At 39.4% G+C, this 27,861-nt stretch overlaps 1 protein-coding gene across 6 annotated transcripts in view; it reads right to left on the reverse strand.

Annotated features, from left to right (window-relative positions):
* Window positions 1-924: 924 nt before the first annotated feature.
* NRXN3 (neurexin 3) overlaps window positions 925-27,861 on the reverse strand; it is a gene marked incomplete at its 5' end in the record, with an annotated part of 932,122 nt that continues 905,185 nt past the window's right edge. For 3 of the 6 annotated variants that reach the window (XM_084263764.1, XM_084263768.1, XM_084263767.1), the window contains one exon: window positions 925-1,953. In XM_084263764.1, the coding sequence (XP_084119890.1) occupies window positions 1,028-1,953 (926 nt within the window). In that variant the 3' untranslated portion in view covers window positions 925-1,027. The remainder of the gene's footprint in view (window positions 1,954-27,861) is intronic. The other 3 variants (XM_084263765.1, XM_084263766.1, XM_084263769.1) reach the window with 1 other exon arrangement.

Below are 27,861 nucleotides of genomic sequence, written 5' to 3' on the forward strand. Positions count from 1 at the left end.
CTAAGTGATATTCTCAAAGAAAGCAATGACTGATCAGAACAGACCCAAACCCATCTATTCTTCGGTTCAGTTGCAAATACTGGAGCCAGATCCAAGGGAACCAGCTTTCCATGATAATTTTCTTCAGCACCACTCATTAGACACTTTCACTGTGTTGTTAGCAAACAACTTACTGCAAGACAACGGATTCTAGAGACAACACGACCAGATATGCAGAGTAAACACCATGGGTAGCTTTTGAGTTCGTATATGGCAATAGTCTCTCTGTATTTATTATGGATTTCTTTTCTCCGAGATTTCTTCTCAACTCATGTCCTGGTTGAGCCCCCAACACCATTCCTCTCCACCCTTCCCTCCCACACCCAAAAATAACCAAATAAAACCAAACAAGAAAAGCAACCCAAGAAACCAAACCAAACCAAACCAAAAAAGCCAACGATCTCCAAAATTATTTATTCCCCTCCTCCAATCTCGAAAAAAACCTATATGTATGCTGGACACGGCCAGATCAGTTTAGTCAATATTTTTTTTTTTGATGTTTAATCATATTTGCATTTTTTTCTCTTTTTTTTTCCTTCCTGGTTTGTTTTTTTTTGTTTTGTTTTTTTTTTTTTTGTTTCTTTTTTTTAAATAAGTAAACTGAAAAATTATCGATACAGTCAGGGCTCACGAACATTGTTAAAGACTCACTTGGAGATATGAAACAAGTAAGCCATGAAGTCTTCTACCTTTGCAGAAAGTTCAGCGGAGGAGGAGATTTGGAGACGTCCAAGTAAGTTCACTAACAGGGCAGAGCTGTGCGCGCCATCTCCAGAACGCTAAGTGTGCTTTATAATACATTAGGGCAGAGTTTGCTGATTCCAAGCGATGACTGAGACATTAACAGTCACTGCTGAGATTATTTTTTTTTTCCCAATACTTTTTCCCACAAATGATATCTCCCAATCTCGTTCGCTGCAATGGTTCTGATATTTCAGTTATATCTCATTAAGTATTTATATATTTATATATAAATAAGTATTCTTTTTTACACATAATACTCTTTGTCCTTGTTTTTCTGTTTCTTGTGGCCGCTCTTTGAGCTCTGCTGCTTCTCCTTCACGAGGGTGCCGTTGCTCTGGGCTGAGTTGCTGATGTAGTTCCGCGTCTCGTCCACCTGATAGGACCCCTCGTCCCTGTTCCTGTACTTGTACATGGCGTACAGGAGGATGAGGATGCAGAGGGCGGCAGCAGCCACAATGCCGACGACCATCCCCGTTGTGCTGCTTGACTCGCGGACCACCTCTGAGGCCCCCGGAACCCGTCTGATTCCTGGCTCCGTGGGGTTTGCTGTGGGCACATTACGGAACATGGGGGAAGTGATTAGCGGGCTCTTCAGCTTTGTGCTGTCTAGCTCATAGGCAGTGGGCAACGGAAGCAAGACTATGTCAGGCTGGGGTTTGAGCTCACGGTTATTCATTTTGCCGGCTGGCAATTTGGGCACCATCCCAGTCGAGGACGAAGCTGTGGAGCGGATCAGCTCAGGGGACAAAGACGTGGTAGTAGTCCTACCAGTTTCGGAGACTTTGTTAGGTCTAAAGTCCTTGGATTCCCACTTGGGTGCGTGTGCTTTGTAGCCACCTTCGAAGATTGAAGTGGAAAGACTCTTATCTGTTACCAAGGAGAAGGTGGTGTAAAAATCTTCATCATCAGTAGGGGGTAGGTTAGAGTCAAAGGTTTCCCCTGAGCCATACCCAGATATCACCAAGCCATCATCATCACAACCATCGCTGCCTTGGTCCGACAAGCAAGGTAACCCCGCCTCAGAGGTCATGGACAGGGAATCTTTGGTGGTCTCAATAATGGTGAGGAGGGGGCGAAAGGTAGGGGGAAGTGTAATGAAAGGTGCACGAGTAGCAATAGGAGGGATATCTAAAGGGTCTTCTACAAGTAGAGGGATAACTAATTCACCTCCTGGGATGGAAAAGAGAAAAAAAAAAAAGAAGATTAGTACATTTTAATGATGCGATGTGCAGTTTCCAATTCACTTAACTCAAGGGTGAAAGAGGATTTGGGCATTACGAGAAAGTGTGAGGGATCAGGTTTCTTGCCCTAACTACACTGCCAACCTGTTTTGCTGGGGATGCCTTTCATACTTCCCTCCCCCCCTGCTTTGATATTGGTAAACTGCACGTTCCATTTCCTCCCTCTTTTAGCCTATGCTAAATACAGTGAAATACTCTTGAGGTTTTTTGGGACCCGAAGTTTTTGATATTTGACGATACTCTCAAGTGACTCTGGACATAAAGTTTTGGCAGCAGTCCTTCTTAAGTATTTGGTTATAAGACTCTTATTAATTATTTTAGACTTCTATAGAGCAATGTTTTCCTAGATGGATTTTTACCACTCATGTCAGATTTCCCTCCTCTGATTACTTTAATTTAAAATAACAGGGATATTTCTTCTCTGCCATTCAAGTGTGCTCACCTTCTGTAGCAGTTTATGAGGCCTTTCCCTAAGGCCTTTCCCATCCAGCCATTTCTTCTTGAGTGTTGCCTGGTTGTTTTTTTTTCAATTGTGGGAAAGTACATCAATGTGAGGAATGGAATAAGAACCAAGTACTTACTGGAGTCCATGAAGATACAGAGCTCTACTCAATGTTGTTCACGGCTTTTAAGTCTTTCTTTGCCATCCTGTTTGACACTAGGGATGTCCCTTCCCTTGCATCTTTTGGGGCTACTAATGCCATGCTATCTTCATCTTCACTTCTTGATATTTTTTGACTATAATTTAATTAAAGATTAAGATACACTTTATTGTGATTGGTGATATAACTGAATAGACTCTGATGCACTTGAGTGTACTGCAGAAGCTGTCTTCATGCCTTTTATCACTTTCTGATAGGCAGATAGCTGTGATCAGTGCTACTTTTTCCTAGCATGATGGCTACCTGCCTACAGAGGACTAAAAATGATGCAGACTAATGGTTTACACAATTAAGCTATAGCTTTTGTACCTTACCACACGTAAACTGCACATGAAACAAGAAAATCAGTGCATAATTTCCAAGGTTTGGTTTCTGAGCAGCAATATTGCTACTTTTAGAGTAGTGGTCCTGTTTTGTCTGTATGTTGTAATATGACTGCACTTCTACATTTGAGCCTGTGGGTAACTGACACTGCACTGTTTCATTCTGATCTGGAGGCATAGTTAATTGATCTAATTAACGTAGTTCAGATTGCACAGTCTTCAGCTGACATATGGGTCACCAACACTTCTTTAGGGTGAGCCACATTGCTTTTGAAAGTTTGTTTGTAAATTCTGCCTTGGGTAATTTTTTTCTTTGGCTAGCCACTCTGGTTAGCTGCTTTAAATATAAACTGAAGGGTTCATCTGACACCAGGAGTAATCATCTAGATTTGTTGGAAGGAATGCAGCTCGGTAAGAAGCATTTCTAATGCATGGGAAATTTTGATTTCTACTCACCATGGCTTAGGGAATGATATGCAAAAGGAATTTGAGCTTCTAAACAAATAATTCTGGCTTTTACTTATGTATTACTAACTGCTAATGAACAGTTTGGCATTGTTACAATGCTGAATAGCAACAGGGTCAAAATTCTGCTCTCTTCTATCTACATGCAGTTATTTATATGCACATGTAAAATATATATATATGTATTATGTGCACTTGCTTCCCATTGAATACTGCAAGTAATGTCCATGGGAGTTCCATACAGAATATGATCTAAAATCATAATCCCTTCTAAATATATTTGGAGAGCAATATATTTGTAAAATTACATACTGAAGATAGCAATAGACTGAAAAAGGTACTTAACAGTTTGATTAGATCTGGATAGCAGAACTAGCAATATGGCTTATTCTTATCCTTAATGAGAAATTAAGTGGTGACACAGTTTAATCAATTGAAACAGTCAGATTTATCTCAAAGGTACCAGGGTAGAAATTAAGCCAAAATAAGAAATGTGGCACTTCTTTGCATGCTTTCATGCAAAGTTAGTTTTAAGCTAAGATACAAAGGGCCAATTTGAATATGCTGTTTAGTTTTCTGAGCCTCTCTTGCATGTTCATAACATTTTTGTTACTGCACAGAGGATGAAGAAATGTGTCATATGTGTAAAATAATGACAATCTCTTCAAACTACTTATCTTCAAAAAAGATTATGTAAAAAGCAGATAGCATAGTCTGCCAAATGGCTACATAGCATTTGTGCTCATGGATCTGAGCTGTTTTCTGTGCAGTGTAGAAACTAGAGCATATAATATGATTTATATATGTCCAGAAGCCCTATCCATGGTTAGAGTAGGGCATCTGTAATCTATGCAAACAGGTGGTCTCAGGATAAACTTGGAAGCATGCCTCAGAGGGAAAGATCAGCTTTGAGTCTGCTAAAAAGAAAAAAAAGAGATAGCATTTAAGTGTGCTCAAGTCAGGGACAGGCAGTGTCCCTTTAAATTACGTTTTTAAGACCAGAGTTTTACTGTTGAGAAGGAGCTTTTCATCTGCGATTTGCATTCGCCATCTGTGACACACCATTTGAAAAAACTCATTTTGGCAGCTTTTAATTGCTCATCTAGAACTTTGAAGTGCTTTTGTTCTTCAAATCTATTACTCTGGCACACAGCACCATTATGTAGTTAACCTGCCATCCACTGGGGCAGTTTTCTTCCAAAGATAGATTATTTTGGTCCTATTAGCATATAGTCAGCAATATCTTACATATAATATGAAGACCTTCCTTTTGCTCCAGGAACCCTGGCCTTTCTTTAAAACTAGGTGCCAGTTCTACAGTTTTTGTTGCTGTGGAAGACTTGGGCCAACGATCAAGACTTCTACAACTATAGAAATGATCGTAAGCTTGAATAAAACTTATCTTTACCCTTCCAAATCGTTCTGGGCTTTAGAGAAAAAAAAAAGGGTGGCAAGGTTGCCACCCAAGCATAGGCCACAGCTTTAAAACAAACACTCATGTGACAGATTATGTTTCTGGATGATATGGCTGTTTCTTGATAGTTACTACAGGTTTCTTTCCTCTCTTAAGAACCAATTAACAGTGTTCACTGGTATGTGGCAAGTTTAGACTTACTTTAGCAATCCAAAGAGTTCTTAAGGACTTTCCATATTTCTCTTTCACCTACTCTGTGCTTTCTCTCCTAAACAAGGAATAGATGTTTCCCAAACAGAAAGATGTTTTTCAAAAAGGTTCTGTTGACAACACAATGCCAAAGAATTAAACAAGAGGGAAACAGATAAAACACTTTCCTCTGCAGTGATACAGATGCAAAATTAGTTTGCCCCAGAACAGCATAGCTGAAAAAAAATCCCAAACAGCAAACTGGAAGCAGCACTGAGAGAACTGAGGTCTGTGAGGTAGGAAACCTTATAATGAGCAGCCCAGTGGTCCTCTTGGCCTTCTCATTCCACAAAGCAAACAGTGTGCATATATTCCTTAAAAGTTAGCCTTTAAATCTAACACATATACTACTTTTGTGGAGTTGAGCTTTTCTTTAAACTACCAAGACCATTTGGGATATCAAAGGTCTACTTTAGCCTTGGAGCTGCCCTGCTTTTTGCTTTATGAGTGTATTTATAGAGACAGAATTCATACCTCTGGGGTTGATCTCCAGTAAGAGTTCTCTGCCACTGGAAAAGACCGAGTGTTAAAAATTTAACAGAAGACTTATAAACTGTGGGGATGGTGTGGGAGACTCATAAATGCAGAGAGCACCAAAAAACAACCCCACCAAAATAAGCCTCCCAAAAAATTAAAAAAAAACCCCAAACCCCAACCACTAACCACCTGAAAAACTGCAGGAGCCACTGGTGTTTATCTTTAGAGCCACAACTAATTCACTGGAGTCTCAGGCATCCAACTGATACAGGACAAAAGGCAGACAAAAACGAAGCCTGAGAGATTCATCTTCTCCCAGTGCTGATAAGGGACACACCCTTATCATCTCTTGCTTCTCCAGCAATGGTTTGAAGAGCTTTTAAATGCCATCCATAAAGGCTGCACAACTCATCCACTGCTGCAGGCATTTGAAAGTAGTATATTTTCTACCTTCTGCATCCAAAGTTTGCCATTTAAATTTTCTTATGCTGTTCCTCTCAAGTTTGACTCCACTTTCAGTACAACACACTTGCCACAGAAAAGAATTCCTTACCTTTTTCCCCTCTGTATCAACACCATAATTCCTTATTAAATGACTGAGTTCATAAATTTCAGTCTAATGGTGTTTTAGTTAATTCTCCATTGAGTCCTCTGAGGATAAAAAGGGGAAATTATTCAGAACAGAGTCCCTAATTCACAGGAGAGATGATGCTAACATGAAACTTAGGAGATGAACATTCTTAATATTTTCTACTCTTTGCAGTCTGATTTAATTGCAATTGACAGTCAGGAGTAGAGAGAAAAACATCATTTCCACCATGGAATAGCAAAACTTTTAATCCCAAAAGTTTCTTTTCCTTTCAGAGAATATATAGTCCTCAAAGAGATTAGATAAAATGCACTTCTTCTGGTGGAGCTGGTTGAAAAGCATTTCCTAAGCTCCCCAAAAAAGACATTAGTTATGGCAATGTTTCCTAATACATGGCTCAGGAGCCACGGGAATGAGTTTGAGAGGTCAAAAATCCCATGTTAATGTTGGCCTGAGTTTCACTGCTGTAAGTTCTTGGCCATCTTTGTGCGGTTCCAGTGAAACAGATATTTCTATACAGCAAATATCTAAACCTTCCAGAGAGGACCTGTCATGATGTCTGCAGGCAGGATTCTAGAGCAAAACCAAGTGTTTCAATGCCCAGAGACTGAGCTGCTCTGCACATTTGAAACATGCCCTCTTCCATCTCCCACCATTATCTTAAACTCCTGTGGTTAGTTGGTGACACTTTCCTACTCAGGGTAAGTATCTGTTCTGTTTTCAGCATCAGACTTGAGAGCTGAACCTCAGACACCTACTGAGCACAGTGTTACTATGCAGGAATGGCAAAAAACATACCTGCTAATAAAGAAGTATGTCTTGGTTTTAATTTTACTCATTGCTTATTAAAGTAACTAATCCAAATCTCTCCTGAAGCAAGGAAGTTTTAGAGGTTCAGGATATGAGTTTCAATGGGAAAATTGTCTGCCAAATGTACCATTTCTGGATGATATTAGCAAGCCTGACACTAGCCATGAAATGATGGGTACATTTATCTGGTAAGAGTACACTTGAGAGTATCATTTAGACTGGACATCAGGCAGATAATCAGCAATGAAGAAAACTGATAGAAATACACCACTTTCATGAAAATAAAGGAGGAATGTTCTACAGCTGCAGTAAGAAGACCCTGAGAGCTACCAAAGTGGTAGAGAAGTCTCATAATTTTTTTACTTGACATGAAGGTTACACCACCAGGCTACGGACAATTTAAATAGCATGAAAGAAAGTAGCTCAACTGGTGATTCATTTTGGGAAAGGGAAAGGGGAAAGAAAGCTATAGAGAGGGACTGAGAAAGAACAGGACTACCACAGGCTCCTTCACCCCCTCCTCTGCACAACACAATCGGGTAACTGACAATATACAAAGAGCACGTAACATAAAGCCAAATGCAAACTGATTGAAAAATAAAGAAATGAACTTAGACCCTAAAACAAAACTATATACAAGAAAATAAAAAAAATGCCACAGCAACAAGGTCAGGGAAAAAAAAAAAAGAAAAACCATAACAAGTCATTCACTTTATCAGCAAAAGAAAGATTAAAACCTACGAGAACTGAAAAAAAAAATAATGATGAAAATTAAAAACATCATTTCCTTTAAAAAAAAAACCGTAATCAAAAAAATACATAAAAATATTTAGAAAGCATACCACATTGATTTCATAACAAGTCAACTTACATCAACAAATTGCCCGCATGTTTTTTGGCATGAAAGGAAAAATTTACAAAAGAAAGTTGTGTAAGAATGCTCTTGGTCAAGTAGCATTGCCACATTCTTGTAACTTGCTTTTTTTTTTTTCGTTGTTGTTTCTTAAAAACTTTTTTTTTTTTTAGCAAAATGTTTATTGTTTCTTTTTAATATAATTGTTTTACAACAAAGGGCGATACAGGGAGGCAACAACACATACATCCACACCACATAACATGAAAAGAAAAAAATCTTGCACCTTAACAAATTTGAACTTGGTTGTTTTTTTTTCTGCTGGTTTTTTTGGTTGTAATTTTTTTTGTATCTTATGTAAAGTTGTTAGCATATTACAGTTGAAAAATCCTGTACATTTTATAGAATTTAATCTTGCTTGTTTGCATATCTACATATATAATGGTTTTTTTTTTTTTTTTGAAAAGCAAAGTTTGTTGCTTTTTTGCCTTTTTGGTCAATTTGATATATATTTTTTTAAACATTTTCTTTTTTTCTATAATTTTTGTGTGTGTGTGTTTTAAGGAATGGATGACTGCACATAAAATTTTAACAATGCTAAAGAAAGGGGTGGTGGAGGGGAACTTATGGGAAGAAAAAATGCCTAGGGTGGATGGAGTGGGAGTGTAAAAATCTATGAGTGTACTACACAGGAGATGAAGATGATGGGAGTGAATGTGTAAGTCAGTTGCCATGTCCATGTAAGGGCGGTACGGAGTGATCTAGCAGCATTAGAGCTTCTGGCTGTAAGGAAGGGATGGGCAATATACAAAAACAAATGAGCATATTCATGCCCATCAACAAAAAGAAAGAACAGAACTCTAACATTGACAATCTCACAAACCCTAAGCTGCAACTTCTTCAACATGCAAGTTACAAAAAATTAATAATTATAGTCTTAATATTTACATTTTCATTAAAGGTTCTCAAATTATAAAAACAGTTAAAACTTTTCCCTAGTAGAATAGCAGTAAAAATACATAAACAACAACTAATAATAATAATAATAATAATAATAATCAGAGAGTAAAACAAAAAAACAAGGAAACTAGTTTTATGCATTGGAATTAGAACAACTTCATCTGTAGGTACCCACAGCCTCCTTCTTCGAAGCATCATCTTTTCTAAAGTCCATCAAATCGACATCAATATTCTCGATAATTTGAGACAATCATCTCTTGAGCACATCAAATCACTGTTTCAAATGTAATGACTGTGTTGGCACACCCCATCCCCACTCTCAAATTAGATTGCTTTTATATTCAGATTCTCTGGAGAATCTCAAAGATACAGCTGTGGGATTCTGCCAGTGAAGTAGTTCCGTATTTAAGGAGGGAAATAGAGGGAAAAATTGCAGAAAACAATTCATAACTCTTGTTTTGTTTATTTTTTTCATTATTAGATTGGAACAAACCAAATCTAAGATAGAAATTCAACCACTGAAAAGAAATACATCAAAGTAGAACTATGTAGAGATATACTAAAAAAAAAAGCAAAAAATTAAAAAGAGTGCTTTGTTCCCAGGAAGAAGGGAGATAAGAACAATTGTGGGGTTTTAGAATTTTATTTTTAAAGAAAAAATTAGTCCACACACTTTCAAAGATGAACAAACCAGATGCACACATTGAAAGGAACAGACAAAGCAGTCTAGGGACACTTTCATCATTCGGATTAGTTTTTTTTTTGTTTGTTAAAAATTTGATTCTCTCCCCTTTCCTCCCCCTCCCATTTAAATTTGTTTGTAATTATAGGCCAAAACCCCCCCACCCTCCAGTGTTGCTTTTTTTTTTAATAGATCTTTTTGTATTTTATCACTTCTTTTTAAAATAAACATGGAGAGGAAAAAAATAAAAAAGAGACGTGCAGTCTGGATGTACGTCATAAATAGACATAGAAAAAGATAGAAGAAATTGGCTGAGATCGACAAATGGGTTATATAATAGCTTAATTTTACTGTAGGATGTTAATAATAATGCATGCTTAAAGTAAGTTGCATTTAGGGAAAGTAGAAAAACAGAACAGCAAGCAAGGACTTGGGGGACGGGCAGGTGGAGGGGGGAACGGAGGGGGTACCATCCATGCCTCTCCAGAAAGGGCAAAGTACATTCCAGCAGGTTCTCTGCATTTCTGGGGGAGGTCAGAAGGGGAAAAGGGTGAGGAGAAATCCCAAGCTACGCTAGGATGCACTTTTCACCCTGACTATGACCTTGTATGTGGATTGAACACTTGAAACTGCAGACTCCAGCCCTCGCTCTCCACGGCATTCCCAAAATGAGTGGCATTAATTTTTCTGTCTAGTCAGACTGGCCTTATTCAGCTTGACCAAAGGGTGAAGAATTAGTTTTTGCAAACACACCCTGCTATGTTGGAAAAGGTTACAGCTGTAGTAAGTATTTATTTGAAGTGGTGGGCAGTTGTTCAGATGTCCCATCCATGATGACTGCCAGGGGCCCACCAGTTAGAAGTATTTGGCACTAAGGCTGTAGGATTTTGCACAGGCAAACCTGCCACTGCTGGCATTAAGACTGAGAAGAGTTTCTCCTATGCTACAAAAGGATTTAAGGTCCAAGAAGATACTACTAATCAGTTCTATTTGGGTCCTTACTAATGGGTCCCAAATACTGTATGTCCTAGAGGGGTCCTTGGCTTCTTCTGAATTCCTGAGGTGACATGAATGATGTCCATATTTTTCCTGCATAAATATCAATATCCTGACATCTAAAAGGAACTCAGGACCCCAGCAAAATGAGCTGTTCTGTCTAATGTTTTAGGAGAGGGCAAATGTTACATATAAAGCCTTGGCTCCTGTCCACAATGACTGTCTCCAGGAGAATGGGGCTATCTGCTCTGTAGATGTGGCCAAGGGTATTTTTTTGTATAAATATGACAACAGGTAGAATGTTTTGGTATTAATTAACCCATGAAACAATACTATTAGTTCTAGGGGGTGTTAAATAAGCATAAATAACAGAAAAAATAAAGAGCCCAGAGTGGTTTTAAGATGCATTACTGAAACACAGTCAGTTCTGAGAAGAGTTATATGAGGAGACTCTTAACTCTACTTCAGAAGTGATGAGGTTGTGCTGACTACCAGCACAGTGGATCTGGAGCTGGAATGTACCGTGCCTTTGCTGGAAGACTGCACTGGATCTATCTCCTACATCCCTTTGGAAAACATGTCAGGAAGGGAAGAGGTCCAACCACAGAAGAGGAAACCTGGTCGGGGAGATCTCAGGGACAGAACATGCAGGTTACAGCTCGCAAAATATTAGTCTACATAAGAAATTTTGGGGATTCATTTGTGGATCAGAAAAGATTTTCTAGGGAGAAAAAAGAAAAAGACCAAAAACAAAAACAAAAAGACAGAAGTGAAGCCTTTGCAGACCTCAGTGGAGATTTTTATTTGGTAAGGTTTCAAGGCTAGTGTCCCTGGACACTGCTCCCTACCAGGATTCTGAGCCTCTGGTTTAATTGTAGTTAGGGAGTTTGACAAAGAGGCATTTAAGCTTTGAATTTTAATCAGTATTTGTCATGACTTGCAGCTGGATTTTCAGAGTAGTGAAATATCCCCCTTCAGCACATTAGGATTGAGTGCCTTCTCTTTGATGCAAAACAGACTGTAAGGCATGGCTCTGGTTGCCAACTGTGCAGTCTGTGTCAGGCCACTCCAGCAAATACTTATGCCCTATTTGATGACAAATGCCCAACTTGTTGCATGAGGGTCTGGAAAAGCCTTTTACTGCCTAAAAGATCAAAAGAGCTAAAGAACCACAACTGAAGCCAGAGACACTTAAAGAGATGAGAAGACTTAGTAAAGGAAATCATGATGTTAGACTTACAAGAAGATCTGAAGGGGTCCTAAGGAATTGTTTTCTTTACTTGATCAATACAGAGGTGCTTGAACAGAAGCAGAGTTCTGTGGAAAATCTGGGTCCAGCAATTTCTGCTGAGACTAGGAAAATCTTCTCAAGTCTTTTAATAAGATCTAGCTGTTAATTGTCAAAACTAATTTGAAAACTGGATCCTAAAAGTTTCCACATGAAGCTACAGAGACAATATTATATTATATTATGTTATATTATATTATACTTAACATTTAGCAAATTATTCTGCAGAAAAGCAAAGATTAAAAAGTATAATCATTGCAGCCTTTTTTTAAAAAGAAATATTTTTAAAACTTAAAGCAGATTGAAGGACTGGGAAAAGAAGCATATGTAGCATCACGGCTTACAAGCTTCTTGTTTTAAAGGCTGATGCAAGACAGCCAACTATTTAAAATTTAAAAAAATCTAGATTTTAAAAAGGAGACAGCTTTACAAAAAGTCCCCTTTTCAGCAGCTTTAATTATAAATTTGTAATTTATCATCCTTTGTTTTCAAGTTGCATAAAAAGCCACTGGCAAAAGTAATGAATACTTACTTCTCTGTGTGTTAGAGAGCGAGATGATAGATGGTAAATTAGGTGCCAGGGCTGCATTGCTGTCCCCAGGTTCATGCTAACCTCTGGAACTTCCATGTCTTTTACCACTCTAGTGCTCAGGCACCATCAAGACCACAGTTCAACTCTTCCCTAACACACTGAACCCCATGTTACTTGAGTTCTGAGCACTGCAACACAACTCTATCAATATTATCTCATTATTAATCAGCTGTACCAGCTGCTTTTTCTCACCTAGTTGTCCAGCTATACTATTGATGCACTTCAAATATCCAGGAGTCCCTGCTGGCCTAATCAAACTTCCCTCCTTATTCAGGGTATTTTTCTTTCTGGATTTTTATGTGCCATAATTGCAAAACAAGGATAGGGCCAGGAAACTATTTACTTATTGACTGACTCTACATTGACCTAATTAGAATGGCACCCAAGACTTTCAGTGCTTAAAGGGAGCATGCATTTCACCACTGTGTAATCTGGGCTCCCAAACTGCTGTTACCTTTGTACATTTACTTTACATATCAGGCAGCACCCTTTTAGGGTCACCTAAACCCATATGCATTGGGCAAGGCTACTAACGACACATATTTCTAAGCAGCTGATACTACCAAAATATCAGTGAAAAGAAACAAAAGGAAGAATTTCCAGTTATCTGGAAAGTGTTAATTTTGGCTGTAAAAAGTTTACCTACAAAATAAAAAGGTGCTGTTTGCTATGCATCTACTTTTAGCTTCAAGATGTGTTGGCAGCATTTTTTTCCTCTGGCTAGAATATTTTGGTAGCAGAAAGAGATGTTAAGTAAATAAGGGGGAGAAAAAAAGCCATGCAAAACCCTCCACTTCAAGCATATGTCTGCACACCAAGGAAGAGAAACATCTTCCCAACTTCCAGTGGTTCCACCATAAATACATACACAGGCTCAGAGACTTGGTTCTCTTGCTTCCCCTAAAACTGGCTAAGTACACTCTACAGGTGTTTAAATGAAGTAAATTCACCTCTTCCTAACAAATACTAGAAATGCTAGATCCAGCAAGAAACTCTCCTACGAGCTATAGATGCAGCACAACTTTTCTGACTGTCTACAACTCAGCCACTGTTTTACATAAGGGGAAAATGGAAGAAAACGAGCAGAAGGGGGGAGAGGTTGTTCTCCAGGGCAAAGTCTCAAAAAAAGTGAAGGCAGTATGAAGAATCTGTAAGGAATTTTAGAAATAGTAGTTCCCAATGGTCCTTTCTGCTTGTAGGAGCTCCCCAAACAACCTGTTCATTCCTGTATGCTTTCAACCTTTCCAAGAGTAGTGTTTTTCAAACATACAACCAAACGTATGCTTAGCAGACAACAAATAGCAAATAGTTTATAGAATAGGAATAAACCTGCAATTTTCAAGGCAACCCCTTATCTGTATCCCCAGCTTAGAATAAAAATCTGTTCCTGTGCTTCCCATCAGTTACCTGCAATAACTGAAATCATGAGAGTATTTGGTTACCTGATCCACTGAAGAAAAACCCCCAGAGATCAGAATAGCCTAGAAAATAAATTAATTATATCATTTCCCTTGCACCAGCTGTTATTACTGGCAGAATCTCTGTCATTTTAAGCCTACAGGCACATCTGAAGCTCAGAAATAGAAAAGCTAATTTATAGAAAGATTACCTACATGAGCACCACTGACAAAGTTCCCCCATGCCTGTTTGCCCTTGTGTACGAGTTAATTGATGGGGCTACTTTATATCAATGAGCCCAAGAACTATCAAATATGAAAATAACATTTAACAGTTATCAGAGTTAAGGGCTAAACCACAACGTCTCTCTGAGGTAAAGATTTTTTTTCACGTGTTTGCAATAAGCTTATTATCTTTTCCCATTCCTCCAAACCAGAGTATTTTGATGCTTCCAGTGCTAAGCAGCCCATCCAATAGCACTGGCCTGAAAGCATTCTTCCTGTGCATCTCTACTCAACTGTCTCTTTCTCTTGGGTAAAAGACAAGATTGGCATTTGTAGTCAGCCCAGCAAAGACTTTGTTATGTAAAGCTAAACTTATTTTATCATAAAAGTCAGTCACATGGGAAGAAGTCTTTGAACCCTCAGGGATTTTGCAACCACAGACTAGATCCTCATATTGACTCCACACTCCTCTGTGGGAGTTGTACGCCCAAGTTAACTGAAGCATAACAATTATTCCTATGATCTCTTCCATTCATTTGTAATTACTCATAAGTATATTTTCAAATTTGATTCTTTAAGAAGACATCGATTCTGGTGAACTTCAGAAGTAGACGGGACCCATTTTCAATGCAATATTTTTATTCACTTGGATGCTAGACTACACTTGCTATTTCTGTTGAAAGATCCTACAAAGTAATTCGATTCATCCCTCAGGTAACATAAGCACATTACACTCTCACAGTCTAGCTGTGGAGAGACTCAGAGGATGCAACTTCCTCCCTTGCTTTGAGAGAGGTGGATCCAAAGCATTGTAGATTCACTGTCAAAAGGTTTCTCTCACAAAGAAATTAAACTTCTATTTTGATGGCAAAGTAGTGGTCCTAGTTCTGCCCTCATTAGCCCTTTGTCTTTTAGTATTTCCTGCTTTACAGGCATAAATCAGTGCTGGGAAGAGCCTGCATTTGCAGCTTGTGTCCAGACAAAACAAAGCAAAGCAAAACCACACCAAGCAAAATGTCCACTTCTTGGATGCCTAACTCTCCTGGAATATCCCAGGCATTAATTACCTCTCAGAAAGACACTAAAGATGTAAACCATTTCACTGTCTATTCAGGTATGTTGGGGTATACAGACGTGGTGATGAAAACCAATACACAATTGGAAATTATGTCAAGCCACATATTGCAATAACTGAGAAGAAACAATAAACCATGTCCATTCAGTATTGTGACCATCAGGTCCTGGTAAAATGCAGAGCGAAGAGAATTTACAGTGTGATGGTTGAGAAGAAGCTTATGCCAGTAGGGTCTGAACAAGATTAAGTTACCTATGACTTCACACCTAAACTTACTTGTTTTATTAATCAGTGCTACTGAAAAGGGCCCGATAAGTATCTGCATGGTCTCCTCTATTGAGTTCAAGCACTTTTACATCCACTCCCAAGGCAAATGGGATGTAAGAGTTAAGAATCAGTGTGACCTGTTCAAACTCATGTAGAAAACCTGCACAAAATCATGGACTTATAAGCATATGTTCCAAATAATGGCTTACCCAGTGGTACAGCCCTGCTCATAATGTTAATTTTCTTTGTGGTTTTGGATGTCATAAATATATTCCTTCTGCTGTGGATTAATTTGGAATAATGTTATTCCCATATCAAAACTGCAAGAAAACGAGTGTGGTGACACAGACTGAGGCCTTGCCCGGGAGTGTGGTCTCCAGCAGACAGAGCATGGAGACCCAGGCCGAGGGCCTGCCCAGGAGTGAGGCGGTGCAGGGACTGCCTGAGCCTGCTCCTGCTGGCAGCAGCAATTCCACCTGTGTGAGGTGTGAGCAGGTGGAAGATCTGCTCAGCATGGGGGCAGAGCTCAAAGAAGAGGTGGAGAGACTGAGAAAGCATTAGGGAGTGTGAGAGGGAGATTGATTGGTGGAGCAACTCGCTGGCATGCCAGAAGGAAAGTCACCAGGGAAATTTTTCCCCCAAAATGATGGATTCCCAGCCCTATCAGGCAGAACAGGGAGAAGCGGATGACCAGAAAGACGGAGGGGGTTGGAAGATAGTCCCAGCTCAGCGCCGTGGGACAACCTCCTCCCTGCCTACCTTGGTTCCCCAGGTCCCCCTAAGCAATAGGTTTGAGGTGCTGGGAGTTGAAGAGGAGGCAAAAAAGGAAAAAAGGGGATACCAAACTATTGAGCAGTATATTAGGTGTCATTCACCTCACCTGAATTCAGAGGATGTGAGATGCTCTTCGTTTTCGATTGTACTAATGTTTAAATGCACCGTACTCCCCTTGAGACCTCCAGCAGAAGAGTTTGGAGACAGAATAGCAATGACTATCAATCTGTGCTTTGAAGTCAATTCTCCTACTAGGTAGCACTTGTAACTGCATCAGAAATACAATAGAGTCAACTAATGTATGAACTATCTAACTCAGAAGCACTGCAGGGGAGCTCTTTGTGTAGGAGCTTTCAGCATGTGAGCTAGTTCTGTCTATCATTTGGGAAAGACAAGAGAGGATAGTGCTGTGGCTCAGACATTTTTGGGATGGATTTTTGGCAGGACTTCTTGTTTGTTTGGTTTTATGGGTAAGTTTAATACCAGCCGGGAAGGGCAGAAGCATAAAGAGAGTGGGTTGTTTTTGCAGATTGCTTTTTGAAAGTTCAGGATTACAGTGGTGAAAGGCTGCTACAGGCAAATTTGAATCCTCTTTTTCAACTTAGTGAATGACTGGAATAAACTCTACTGTGATTCAGAAGCCAAAGCTTTAAGCTGTTTATCAGAGGTTGCATTATAGCAAGAAAGTGGCTGGGAAGGGTATTTGCTCTGTTTTCATAACAGAGTGGATTAGAAGAGAAACGGATCTCGTTCCAAAAGTTAACCTACTTTAATATTGATGATAACGATGATACTTGGGTGTATTCACAAGCATAAGTAAGGATAGTGTGTCCATGAATAAAGCTGAGGAGCTGGACACCACACAGTTCTTCAGGTCCAGTAAGACTTTAAGGACTTTTTGAATAAAAATTCAGGATGACTGCCTTGTGCTACTGATTAATTCTGCTTACCTCATTGGTAAACTAGATGGCCTTGGCATCCTTTCTCCCTTATCTTTACACCATGATAACATAAATCCCACTATCACAAATGTTTTAATTGTTTTATTTGCTAGAGGAGTAGAAGCACTGACTTTCAAAGTGTACCCGTGGGTTTTGGTTGTTTTTTTTTAAATACATTAGTTAATATTCACAGACCAGGGCAGGTCAGATTGCTGCAGAATCACTATTTAAAGAAATATCTAGTTATCCACTTGAATATGTTTTCCATATGACTGCTTGCTGTATTAACTGAAATGTTTAAATTTATATTTTAGGGTCATTGTTAGAAAATCAACTAAAAGATGACTTTGCATAGCTATTAACCATCATGTCTGAGCTTCATGGTTTAGTAATTCACAGGAGCATAACAATCATGAGTACCTGTGAAATGAAAGTTAACTGCAGATCAAGTCTAATAGGTTGGAAAGTTAATTAAAAGAAGCTAAAAAAATCTTATCATATTAGGCTTTCCTCTGCTATGAAGTAAGGCGTTATATCGTTAGAATTTAATAGGAAAGTCTATTACTTTCTCATAGACTCTAATTTCCTTTATCTGTATGAGCCACAAAATTTTCTCAGGCAGTCGACTTCTCTTTTTCTGATGAATTCGTTATTCCTATTCATATTCTTATTCTAATTGATGGTCTTAAGCACAATCAAAACAGAGATGGAACTGGAAATATTATGCTAAAAGAACAAACATTTGGGTAATTTTGCTATTGGCAAAACTTGCAGCTTTGAACTCTGTTAATGAATGAAAAAGGGGTTCAAACTCTAACCTTGGTGCCCTGAGATTTACTGGCCTATTAGGTATTTAATGAACAGCAGTGTTTTGAAGCAAGAAGAAAAACTTCACCTTCAAAAGACTCATTATAAACACTTGAGCCTGTGTGTGGGTCTTTCCTTTTGCAAAAGGCCACTAAACATGGACAAGCACATGGACCATGCTGGAGAAGAACTGGTAGATTTGCCTGTTATTCTCAGTGCCTAAACAATGCACACTAGTCCTTTATGGTAAATTTAAGTGTTTAATGCAAAGTGGATTCTTTTCACAACTTTCCATGACACTGATTTATCCATAAAAATGGAAGCATGCCTGAACCAAACTATCAACTGCTTGTTTTCTACTACACGTTACAGAGGTAAATGCAAAAGACACTCTTCTCCTCAACTTCAAACAATTTCAAGTGCCCCACTCTTGGATATGCCAATGTCCTGTTTTCAGAACTTTGTCTTTGCTTCTTCATTGGCTAATGAATCATACAAGACACTCAAAGAAATAACTTTGACATAAGTTGCCATTGCTGCATTATAGTTCCAGCACAATTCCTTATTATTATCTTATTTCACTGTCTAGTCATTGATTTAGTATTGGTAACTTCAGCTGAAAAAAATACAGAGAAAGGAAACCAAGTGGTAATTCAAACATAACTATAAAGAGAAGAATTCAGTACAAAAGGACTAAGCTTTGGGATGACACCTGCATGTGCTCTGTCTTCATTGATAGGGAGGCAGTGCACGCACTTAACTGTAAAAGCATTTCATTTCTGCTCTTATCTGGATATTCTACCTGACAACTGTCTGACAACCCAAGCTTGGGATCTGGAAGTCAAGTTCAGGTCTCCTGTCACCACCATGAATAAGAAAGACTGTAGGTCAATGTATGCCCTGAGTGACCTTGTAGCTACCCTTATAGCCTTCAGTGGTTTTGCAGACATATGACTAACTAACCTCACAAATTGGACATAGGCAGATGACTCTACAGGAGATACGGGAAACAGATTGCAACGCAGCCCCAACCCCAGAGTTGTGCCCTACAAATCCTCCTCTTCATACATCTCTCAAAATCTCTCCATGTTTCTCTCGATTGAAGCTGGTTAGTGAGTCACCTAAAGAAGCATCCTCATAACCTTTCTGATCACGGTATTTATAAACTAGAGACAACAATATTCATCCCTCTTACTAATGGTCTGAAAAGCTTCTTTTTAATACCTGTAACACCTTTGTGAAGTCTGAGGTAAACAATGCTACTGGAGTACTAACAGTACATTACTGGTCAAACACGGTACCTGACACACAGGTCTGGGTGTTCTGTCAGAAGATGATCCCAAACACTACCAGATGCAGAAATAAAAAGGAAGTTGAAGTGACTTACTTTACAGACAGAACATATTTTCTAAGCAAAAAGAGGGTTCACCTCTGCTCTCTTCAAGAACAGTAATGTACAGTGTACAGATGCACCAACTGGATCAACTGGACTCAAAAAAGTGGAAGTCAGAAGTTGCCTGATCTCCCCAAACCAACAGGAATTTCACATACATTAAAACCAGTAGATCATTGTAATGGAATACAGTAAAAATGTAGATAAGTACCTTAGAAAAAGAAGCTGTTGAACTCTACAGGTGAGCTTTGAAATGCTCTGGCTAAAGTCTCTCCTCTGTGTTAAAATGTACAGATTTCAGGCTGTGATTTAAGATTCAGCTCATTCTATATAGTGAATTTCCCCTCTCCCATATAACTATACAAACTCAACCTACTAACTGCAAAATAATTTCTACTTTCATTAATCCCAATGAAAACTGAAGGTCCTTAAAGTATCACCAGACTGACAGTTTTTCCAGCCATGTGGTTAATGTAATTAATTATGCATGCACATGTATATATACTGGAATCTACAGACAATTTGCTGAATTTTTTGACCACAAAAGTCTTTAATTTGCATCCAAATTCCAAACTGTTACTGAGATTCAAGTGCTGACTGCTTCCTTTTCCAACAGAAAAATCAACATCCCATTCATAAATGCACTGGACAAAAGGTTTGGAAGAGAGTTATAAACAAGTGAGGAATGCAGTGAAAAAGTTCTGGTCTCAGTATTTTAAGCCTATTATCAAATATAGTCTGCCAGGAATTCCTTGTGCATGCAACTCTTTTTTTTGTTGTTGTTTTTTCTTCCCTGCATGAAGTGAATTGCCTAATTCACTGTTTCTGATCTCATGGTCAGTTCTGGCAAACTATCCTACAGTTGAAACTCAAGAGCACGATTTGCTACTCATGATTTGCTCCTCACTTGCAGCTGTTTTACACTGATAATAATGCTTATATTGATTATTTTTAATCTACATTTGGACTAAGTGAGAGGAAAACCACATGCAACATTTCTTCCAGTAGAATCAGAGAGACCTGGGACATGACATGCAGGTTGTCTCTTGGGGACGAGCACAGGGTATTACCAGCACTCTGTTTCCATACCTAGCACATTTGCTAGAATGATCTGAAGTCTGTCATCACATTTCATAACTAAATAATACTTATGTTTTACATATATCCTTACAGACATGTATATATTTATTATGTATGACAGACATAGATATGTTTATACACACATGCATACGTACATATGTATGCATAACATATATATCTATCTATATTTCCCTTAATTCCTATTTTAGCACCTTTCCTAGTGCTCCAAGTCAGAGATGCCAAGCTCCAATTTCTTGGATTTTCTAAAAGGTACACTGCATTTGTCATCCCTTAATCCTCTGTGGCAGAGAATCTCTTTCCTCCGCGCCAGCTCCCTATGCTTATTAAAGCTTTCCAACTATTTTCAGAACTCAGGCTGTATAAGCAGAGGCTTCACTGTAATGGAGCGAAGAGATAACAGTACCTCTCTACATGGCTTTGTCACTGCTACCCCGAAATGACGTGTACAGTCCTATGCATTTCATTACCAGAAAAAGAACAGCAGAAGACAAAACAAAAGAGAAAACTGATAAAGAACTGCTGTTCAACAAGGAACAATGGTCGTTGCTCTAAGCTGATGTCTAAAATCTTTAACTTCACTGCAGATAGCTCAATCGTCTTGTTTTGCATCTGCTGAAATCTCCCCTGAATAAGAAAATTAATGTAATATGACACACGGCAGGAAAAGCTGTCATTGTCCTAACATGACTGGATCCTCAGAAAAATGACCTCCTGGAGCGTCTATCTGACAGAAGGTTTAAGAAATCTGTAGGATCAAACTGCAACCTTTGTTTAAAAGTGAAGGAGAGATTAATTCTGGTTTTAAAGTAAAAGAAGAATTAAGGCTCCAAGGCCTTATTCCAAGTCCTGCCATTCAGAGAGTCCTTAAGGGCCCGGTCCGTGAGAGGATTAACCATCTCTTGTCAGCATATAAATCTGAAATCCAGATCTCTGAAGCAAGTGCTCAGCTTCACTAATATCCACAAAGCTCCTCTCAGCCGATGGAAAAATGATGACATTATAGCTATAAAATGTTGCTGGAGCTGTTGGACATTCAGACATGCAGCCATCTCCAGGATCCAAACTCAGTTGAAATGAGCACGTTGAATGCGTAGCTGGCATCAGACATCACGTCCCCAGTAAAATACAAGAAACAATACTGCTTTTAGAGGGGTTTTCAGGCAAAAGCAGTATGTATCGATACCAATTGGTATTCCAAATATCATCATCAATCTGTGCCTTGGAGGCAAAAAGCATGGTTTTAAAAGTACTCCAAATGGCTGTTACCTCATTTGGTGCCCAGACTCCTAATTAATTGGTTTTAATGGAAGCTAAGCAAATTTGGTACAGAAAACGAAACCAAACTGCTCCCGTTTCTTGGGATGCTTCAAACATTTCTGTGTGAAAATAGTGCAGCAGCACCAGCCCTGAGCAGCACCATGCCTGGCATACATGAGTAGCACCAAGCCTGGCAGCTTGTTAAACTACCTGAATTGGCATCTCGTGTTTGGACACGTGCCACATATGAGCCAGGACAACAGAAAACTTATAGTTTGTCAGCAGGGAGGAAAAGGTCCTCTGGGAGGCAGAAAAAAACCCACCAGAAGAATAACAAATCTAGTAGTTTCAAAAGTAATGTAAGTATATAGATGAGTGAGATTCATTTGTCCAACACTATCAGTTATTTGCGTTTGCTGCAGAAAGCACAATCAGAACGCTCATTCATCATCAGAGTGCTGGGTAAATAACTTCTCAGAGGAGGTAAGATAGCGAACAAACTACCACACCAAGATTCCCTGTTCTTCCCCTATGGAGGAAGAATTACTGCTAACAGGGAGCTACACACTCAAATGGCTGCTTTCATCTTTAAACAATCCTGCTATTAGAATAGAGGTGCTCCAGGCACAACATTTGCAGTTTGTTTTACCAGCTGTTTCTATAAACACTGCCTTGGTGAAGGAGACATTTTTCCCCTCTCTCTCCAAAATAATTTTTGTTTGCTTTTTCTTTCCAAAGGAAAAAATGATAGATATGGAAAACAGAGTATGTGGGAAAGATCACATAGCTTCAGGGATGGACTTTTACCACTGCTATTCAAAGTATAATGAAAAGCCATGAATGAAACAACTGAAGGTACTGAAATATACTGGCCTAACTGCTTTGATAAATGTAATCAAAGGTTTTATTCTTCTAACACAATTGGTACAGAGCTAGTAACAGATGTTCCCTATGGAGAAAAGTATAGTTTAATGTTCCAGAGAACCTAATGGAGGAGAAAAGAAGTTGAAAAACTGAAAAGGAGTAGTAAAAAAATCTCCCAAGTTATTTAAAGGTGAAGGTTACTAGTCATATTTTCAGAAATGAAAAATAAGAGACAAGCATAGTGAACACCTCCCCCCTCTAATATTTATGACTACAAAACTTCAGTTCGTTGTGTAATAAGATGCTTTGTCAGAATGTAAACTTTTTTTTTGTTTTTTAAAGCATCAATTTCAAAATGAAAAGGTATTTTAAGACCAAAGTTGTAATATACATTTTAGGTGTCATAAAACATTTTCTTGGCTTGGACTTGACACAGAGGAAACTATATGGATTCCCCACAGTACTTTGCCAACACCAAATCTTTACTATTTATCAAAAAAGACCCAGGACATGAACATTCCAGTCCCTGTTTCACCTTTGGGCTTATATGGCACGTTTAAGCACGTGAAGTAAAGTGTTTCAGGGAAACCTGAAAACTTCTTAGTTATCAGAAAATAAAGGTCAAAAGTCAGTCATGATTTCATGCCCCGAGGTCATTCACTCTACTGGTTGGGGGGCAAGTTGCAGTATTGTTTCCATGGGAAGACTACCCATCAATCACTGCAGTAAGGGTAGATCTGGTAGTATGTCCTGGTCTACTATATAAAAAAATTCTGGGTTTTTTGTTCCAGAAAACATACATAGTCCTGCTACACTGCCAAGTGTCTTGACTTTCTCTCCAGCTGTCAAATCATCCTTAATCCTCCTCACAGCTCTCTGAGAGTCCCCAGTTCCCTGGCAGAGATAAGCGATTCAGAACCCAGTCAAAGGCACCTCCTTGCTGCAAGTTCAGATGTCTGCTGGAAGTTCCCTGCTTACGACAGATCCTGAAAGCGGGAGTCACACTTGTCTGTGCTCACAAAACACCTAGAATACTGCATCCAGCTCTGGGGTCCCCAGTACAAGAAAGACATGGAGCTGTTGGTGTGAGTACAGGGGAAGGACAAAAAGACGATCAGAGGGCAGGGACACCTCTCCTATGAAGAAAGGATGAGATGAGAGACTTTGGCTTGTTCAGCCTGGAGAAGAAAAGGCTCCAGGGAGACCTTATAGCAGCCTCCCAATACCTAAAAGAACAGGCGTACAAAGATGAAGAGGGACTGTTTACAAGGGCATGTGGTAATAGGACAAGGGGTAACGGCTTTAAACTGAAGGAGTGTGGATTTGGATAAGAAGAAATTCTTTCATGTGGTGGTGGTGAGGCACTGGCACAGGTTGCCCAGAGAAGCTGTGGCTGACCCCTCCCTGGCAGTGTTCAAGGACAGGTTGGATGGGGCTTTGGGCATCCTGGTCTGGTGGAGGGCGTCCCTCCCCATGGCCGGGGTTGGGACTAGATGATCTTTGAGGTCTCTGCCAACCCAAACCAGTCTGTGATTCTATTCTGTGATTCTATGATCTACTTGGATTAAAAATTGAAGGAGAATAGGTTTTCTTGCTCTGTGGAGGCATTCCAGGTGTTATAGCTCATGTGAACATCACTACTTAACACGAGGCACCTTCAGGTCTAAGCATGATGACCAAAACATTACATAATAAAATCTTTTAGAAACAAAAGTGTATATTGGTCCCTATGATCTCTCAACGTTCAACATGCTTTCTCTCTAGCAGATATTATATATCTTTCAGAAATCAGATAGTTTCTTCTTGTTTAGAGCTATCTAATCAGTTGCTATAGTCATTGAAGTATCTGATATACATACATTTGCTTTTGATGCAAAATCTGTTCCTGAGTCACGTGTTAGCTGTTCTCTTCCACCGAATGTGTCATTGTCTATTTTTTCTTCCTTTCCCATATATTTTATGAAGCTGAAAATCAAAGCTAACAGGGACAAAAAGCAAGTCCCAGCAGGTTGAAAATATCATATCTTAGTATTTTAGACATGTGTCAGCTTGATAACATAGGCACAGCACTAGAGGGATTGCCAGAATGTGACAGTGCACATGGCTTTGAGTTTAGAGAACACGCTTTAAAAAAAGACTGGAAGACGGCAAGGGCAAGGTATCCAGGCTGTGGGTCTAATCCTGACCTCCTCCTGATTTTAAATGCAAATCCAGGGAGAGTTACACCAGCTAAGTCAGGCTGAAGAAATGGTGAAGTTTATGAAGCAAAATTCTGATCTGAATGCAAGTTCAAGTGATGGGAGTGCTGATGTAAAGGATCTGTCTATTGTAGCCCACTTGTGACAATTTATGTGGCCTGAGCATGCTTCTTTCCATTACATGTCTTAACTCTAGAGAAGAAATCTATATTTAATAAAATGATGCCACACCAGTGTTCCCTGACATGAAAATATTTGGCTTTTGTACCCCTCACTACTTCTCTCTGCATTAACAGATCATGAGGTGTACCCATTTCATGAAAATACAGAAGAATGACACTTGCCACAGCAAGTGAAGATAGCACTTGGGACTAAAATCTCAGCAGGGATGGCTTACTTTTACATCTTTAGCAGCAAAGTACCATTTTGGTGTATTGCATAGCAATTCCCACCTGAATATCAAGGCTCATTAAAAATTTAATTACATTTTCTTTCCCATCATCTCCACCCTCATTTATCTCCAATGTATTTCATTTACCCTGCCTTCCAGGTAGGCAAAGTGATCAATGTAGTTGCACAGTCACAGAAGGAATCAACGGCAGAGCTGGGAGTGGCACATCTCAGCTCAAGTTTTTCACCCTTGGCTTTAACAACTCCCCCCCTTGCTCAGTGACAACCAACAGGAGACCTGAAGCCAGCAACCTGCCCTGAGACAGGAAACAAAAATACAATCTACCTCAAGTACTGGAAATCCATATATACACTTAGTGGGATAAACCAGAGCACGCAACAGGATCTTCCACAGCATCTCCTGAGCTCCAGCCTCTCACTCCCTGCAGTGGAGGGGAAGTTGCAGGCATGACAGAGGCCATGTAAGGCAAACAAAAACAACCATTCAGCAGGACACAGCAGCTTTGCCACAGCCTGGAGGTTACTGTCCTGATGCCTGGACGTTTCATTTACTCATCACAATAGTCCAAGATGAAGGTTACCCTGAACTTCATGATGCAAGGGGCTAAAACTCTGATTGCTCTGCTCCAATAACTCATCACTTGAGCTAAAGAAATTATTTCTTTAGCTGTTAGCCTCATAACAGGACTGTCCTGGTCTATCTGACAGAGGGCAGCATTACACAAAACCATGAGCTTGTTGATGATAATATAATTTTATAAGCAGTTACTTTATTTAAGCAACTGCCAAGAAAAAGCTTCAGATTTAGTAGGAATTAATGGCTGTGAAAAACACTAAACCAAGAAAGCTTTAAATATCGATTATTTTTTGTTTTAATTAACAGCACTCAGTAATGTTTCTCAGACCATATAGGAAAGAAGAAAACTGAACTGAGCATTAAATGATTGGTTCTTAGTGGTGAAAGAAAAGCTGTCTACTTTTCATCCCTCTGTAAGTACAGGAAACACATCTTGGATAAGTTAAATGAAATAAGTTAAATAAGTTAAATGAAATAAGTTAAGTAACTCCACGTTGGAGAACTAAACACATAACTCTCAGTTTAAACAGATCAGCCTTATATTATAAGAACAATTAAAAGGTTTCATCTCATTTTCTCTACAGAACAAATGCTTTTTTGAGCTGTCCTGAACATTATCTGCAGGAATGCTGGCTGCCTCGTCCTCCACTAACTTGAGCTGATCCACCAATACCAGCTGAGGTATCCTAGTGCTCTGAGACCTTCCACGCCACCGACACGGCTAGTTCATTCAGCAAGAACAGGATTAAGGATACTGGGGAACACACCACTCTACAAGCCAGAAGGTGTTTTTTCTGAACAGTGTTTCAAGTCTAAGCAGACACCTGAGATCTCAGCTTGTTTTCTTCTGCCTCACATGACTGCATATTTATGATGCATATGGCAGAAGACAGTCCAAATGCATTTCCAGAACTGCGTTCAAGTTCAAACATCAGCAGAACAGTGTTTTACCAGTATCAATAGGGACAGACAGCACACAGGGACAAACAGAAGGCTGACTTCATAGAGTCAAGATGCAGTACTCGGAGAAATCTTAAGTGCACCCCACATTTTTGTCTCCTAACTACAAATGAAATAAGAACTGTGGGTTTCAGAGACACGTTCACTTAGGTATCATTTCAGCTGCACATGCCCAATGATATTCTCCTCTCAGGGCTGCCTTTTATCAAAAGACCTAGTTAAGCCTGCACCCTGCACAGCATTTCCTGGTGCATACAGAACACGTAACAGGAGTTCTCACTCTAAAGACATCAGCATGCACAGACAAATCTCCTCAAAAGCTATGTAAGAAGCCACTTTAGCGTTATGCCAGTAAACCAGAGTGAAGCGATAAGAGAGTTTGAAAACTTTCCAGCTGCAAACTTTGTGTTTCTTAAGAAGTTGTGTGGACATCCTGCGACTTCCAGCCCGAAGCCTCAGAAGCTCATTCAAAGCTTGGTGCCCCTTTGTGGACACCCCCTCGGGCAGGTGGGGGAGGGAAGGAGGAGGAGGGGAGGGGAAGGGGGAACGACAGAGCGGCAGGGAGCTGAACACCAGCTTACGAACAGAGAACAGAATCACATAACAACACTGGACCAATGGACTCCAAGACACACCGACAAGACAGATGGACACAGACAAGACGTAAGATTGCTACTGAGAACTAAAAGAAGAGCAAAAAACCCCATAAAATAAAGTAGATATATAACGCTGAGGCTGCAAGAAGCAGCTGACAGTACTGGCATAACTCTTCCAAAAAGAAAAAATGATAATAAAACTAAAAACTAAAATTGAAACCATATCCTCCCCCCCCCCCCAAAATCATACACTACGGACTTGCTTGGTTAGCCTGAATGCGCAGCTCTGATGAAACACAAGATGGCATCATCACAGCCCATGCACAGATTAATGAAGGCCATGGTTAGTTAAATCAGCTAAACTACAGCATGCCAGAACAATGATCTTGCACTGACCCAGAAATAAAAGATACGACAGATACTCTGCATTGCAATAAAATTCTTTTTATGCCATCTGTGGTTTGTAGGGCTTTCTTTGTTGGAAGAATGTTTCCTGGGAGGATGCAGGGGTAAAGGGGAGTCTTTTTGTCCTTCTGGGAGCTTTTTCTCTGAACTCCATTTAAAAAAAAAGAGGGAAAAAGGAAAAGACAGGATAGACACTTTGCAGAAGTTTAAAAAGAAAAAGGTAGGGAGA

The sequence above is a fragment of the Gallinula chloropus genome (genome assembly GCF_964237585.1).
Source record: "Gallinula chloropus genome assembly, chromosome: 4".
In the NCBI taxonomy this organism is placed as follows: domain Eukaryota; kingdom Metazoa; phylum Chordata; class Aves; order Gruiformes; family Rallidae; genus Gallinula; species Gallinula chloropus.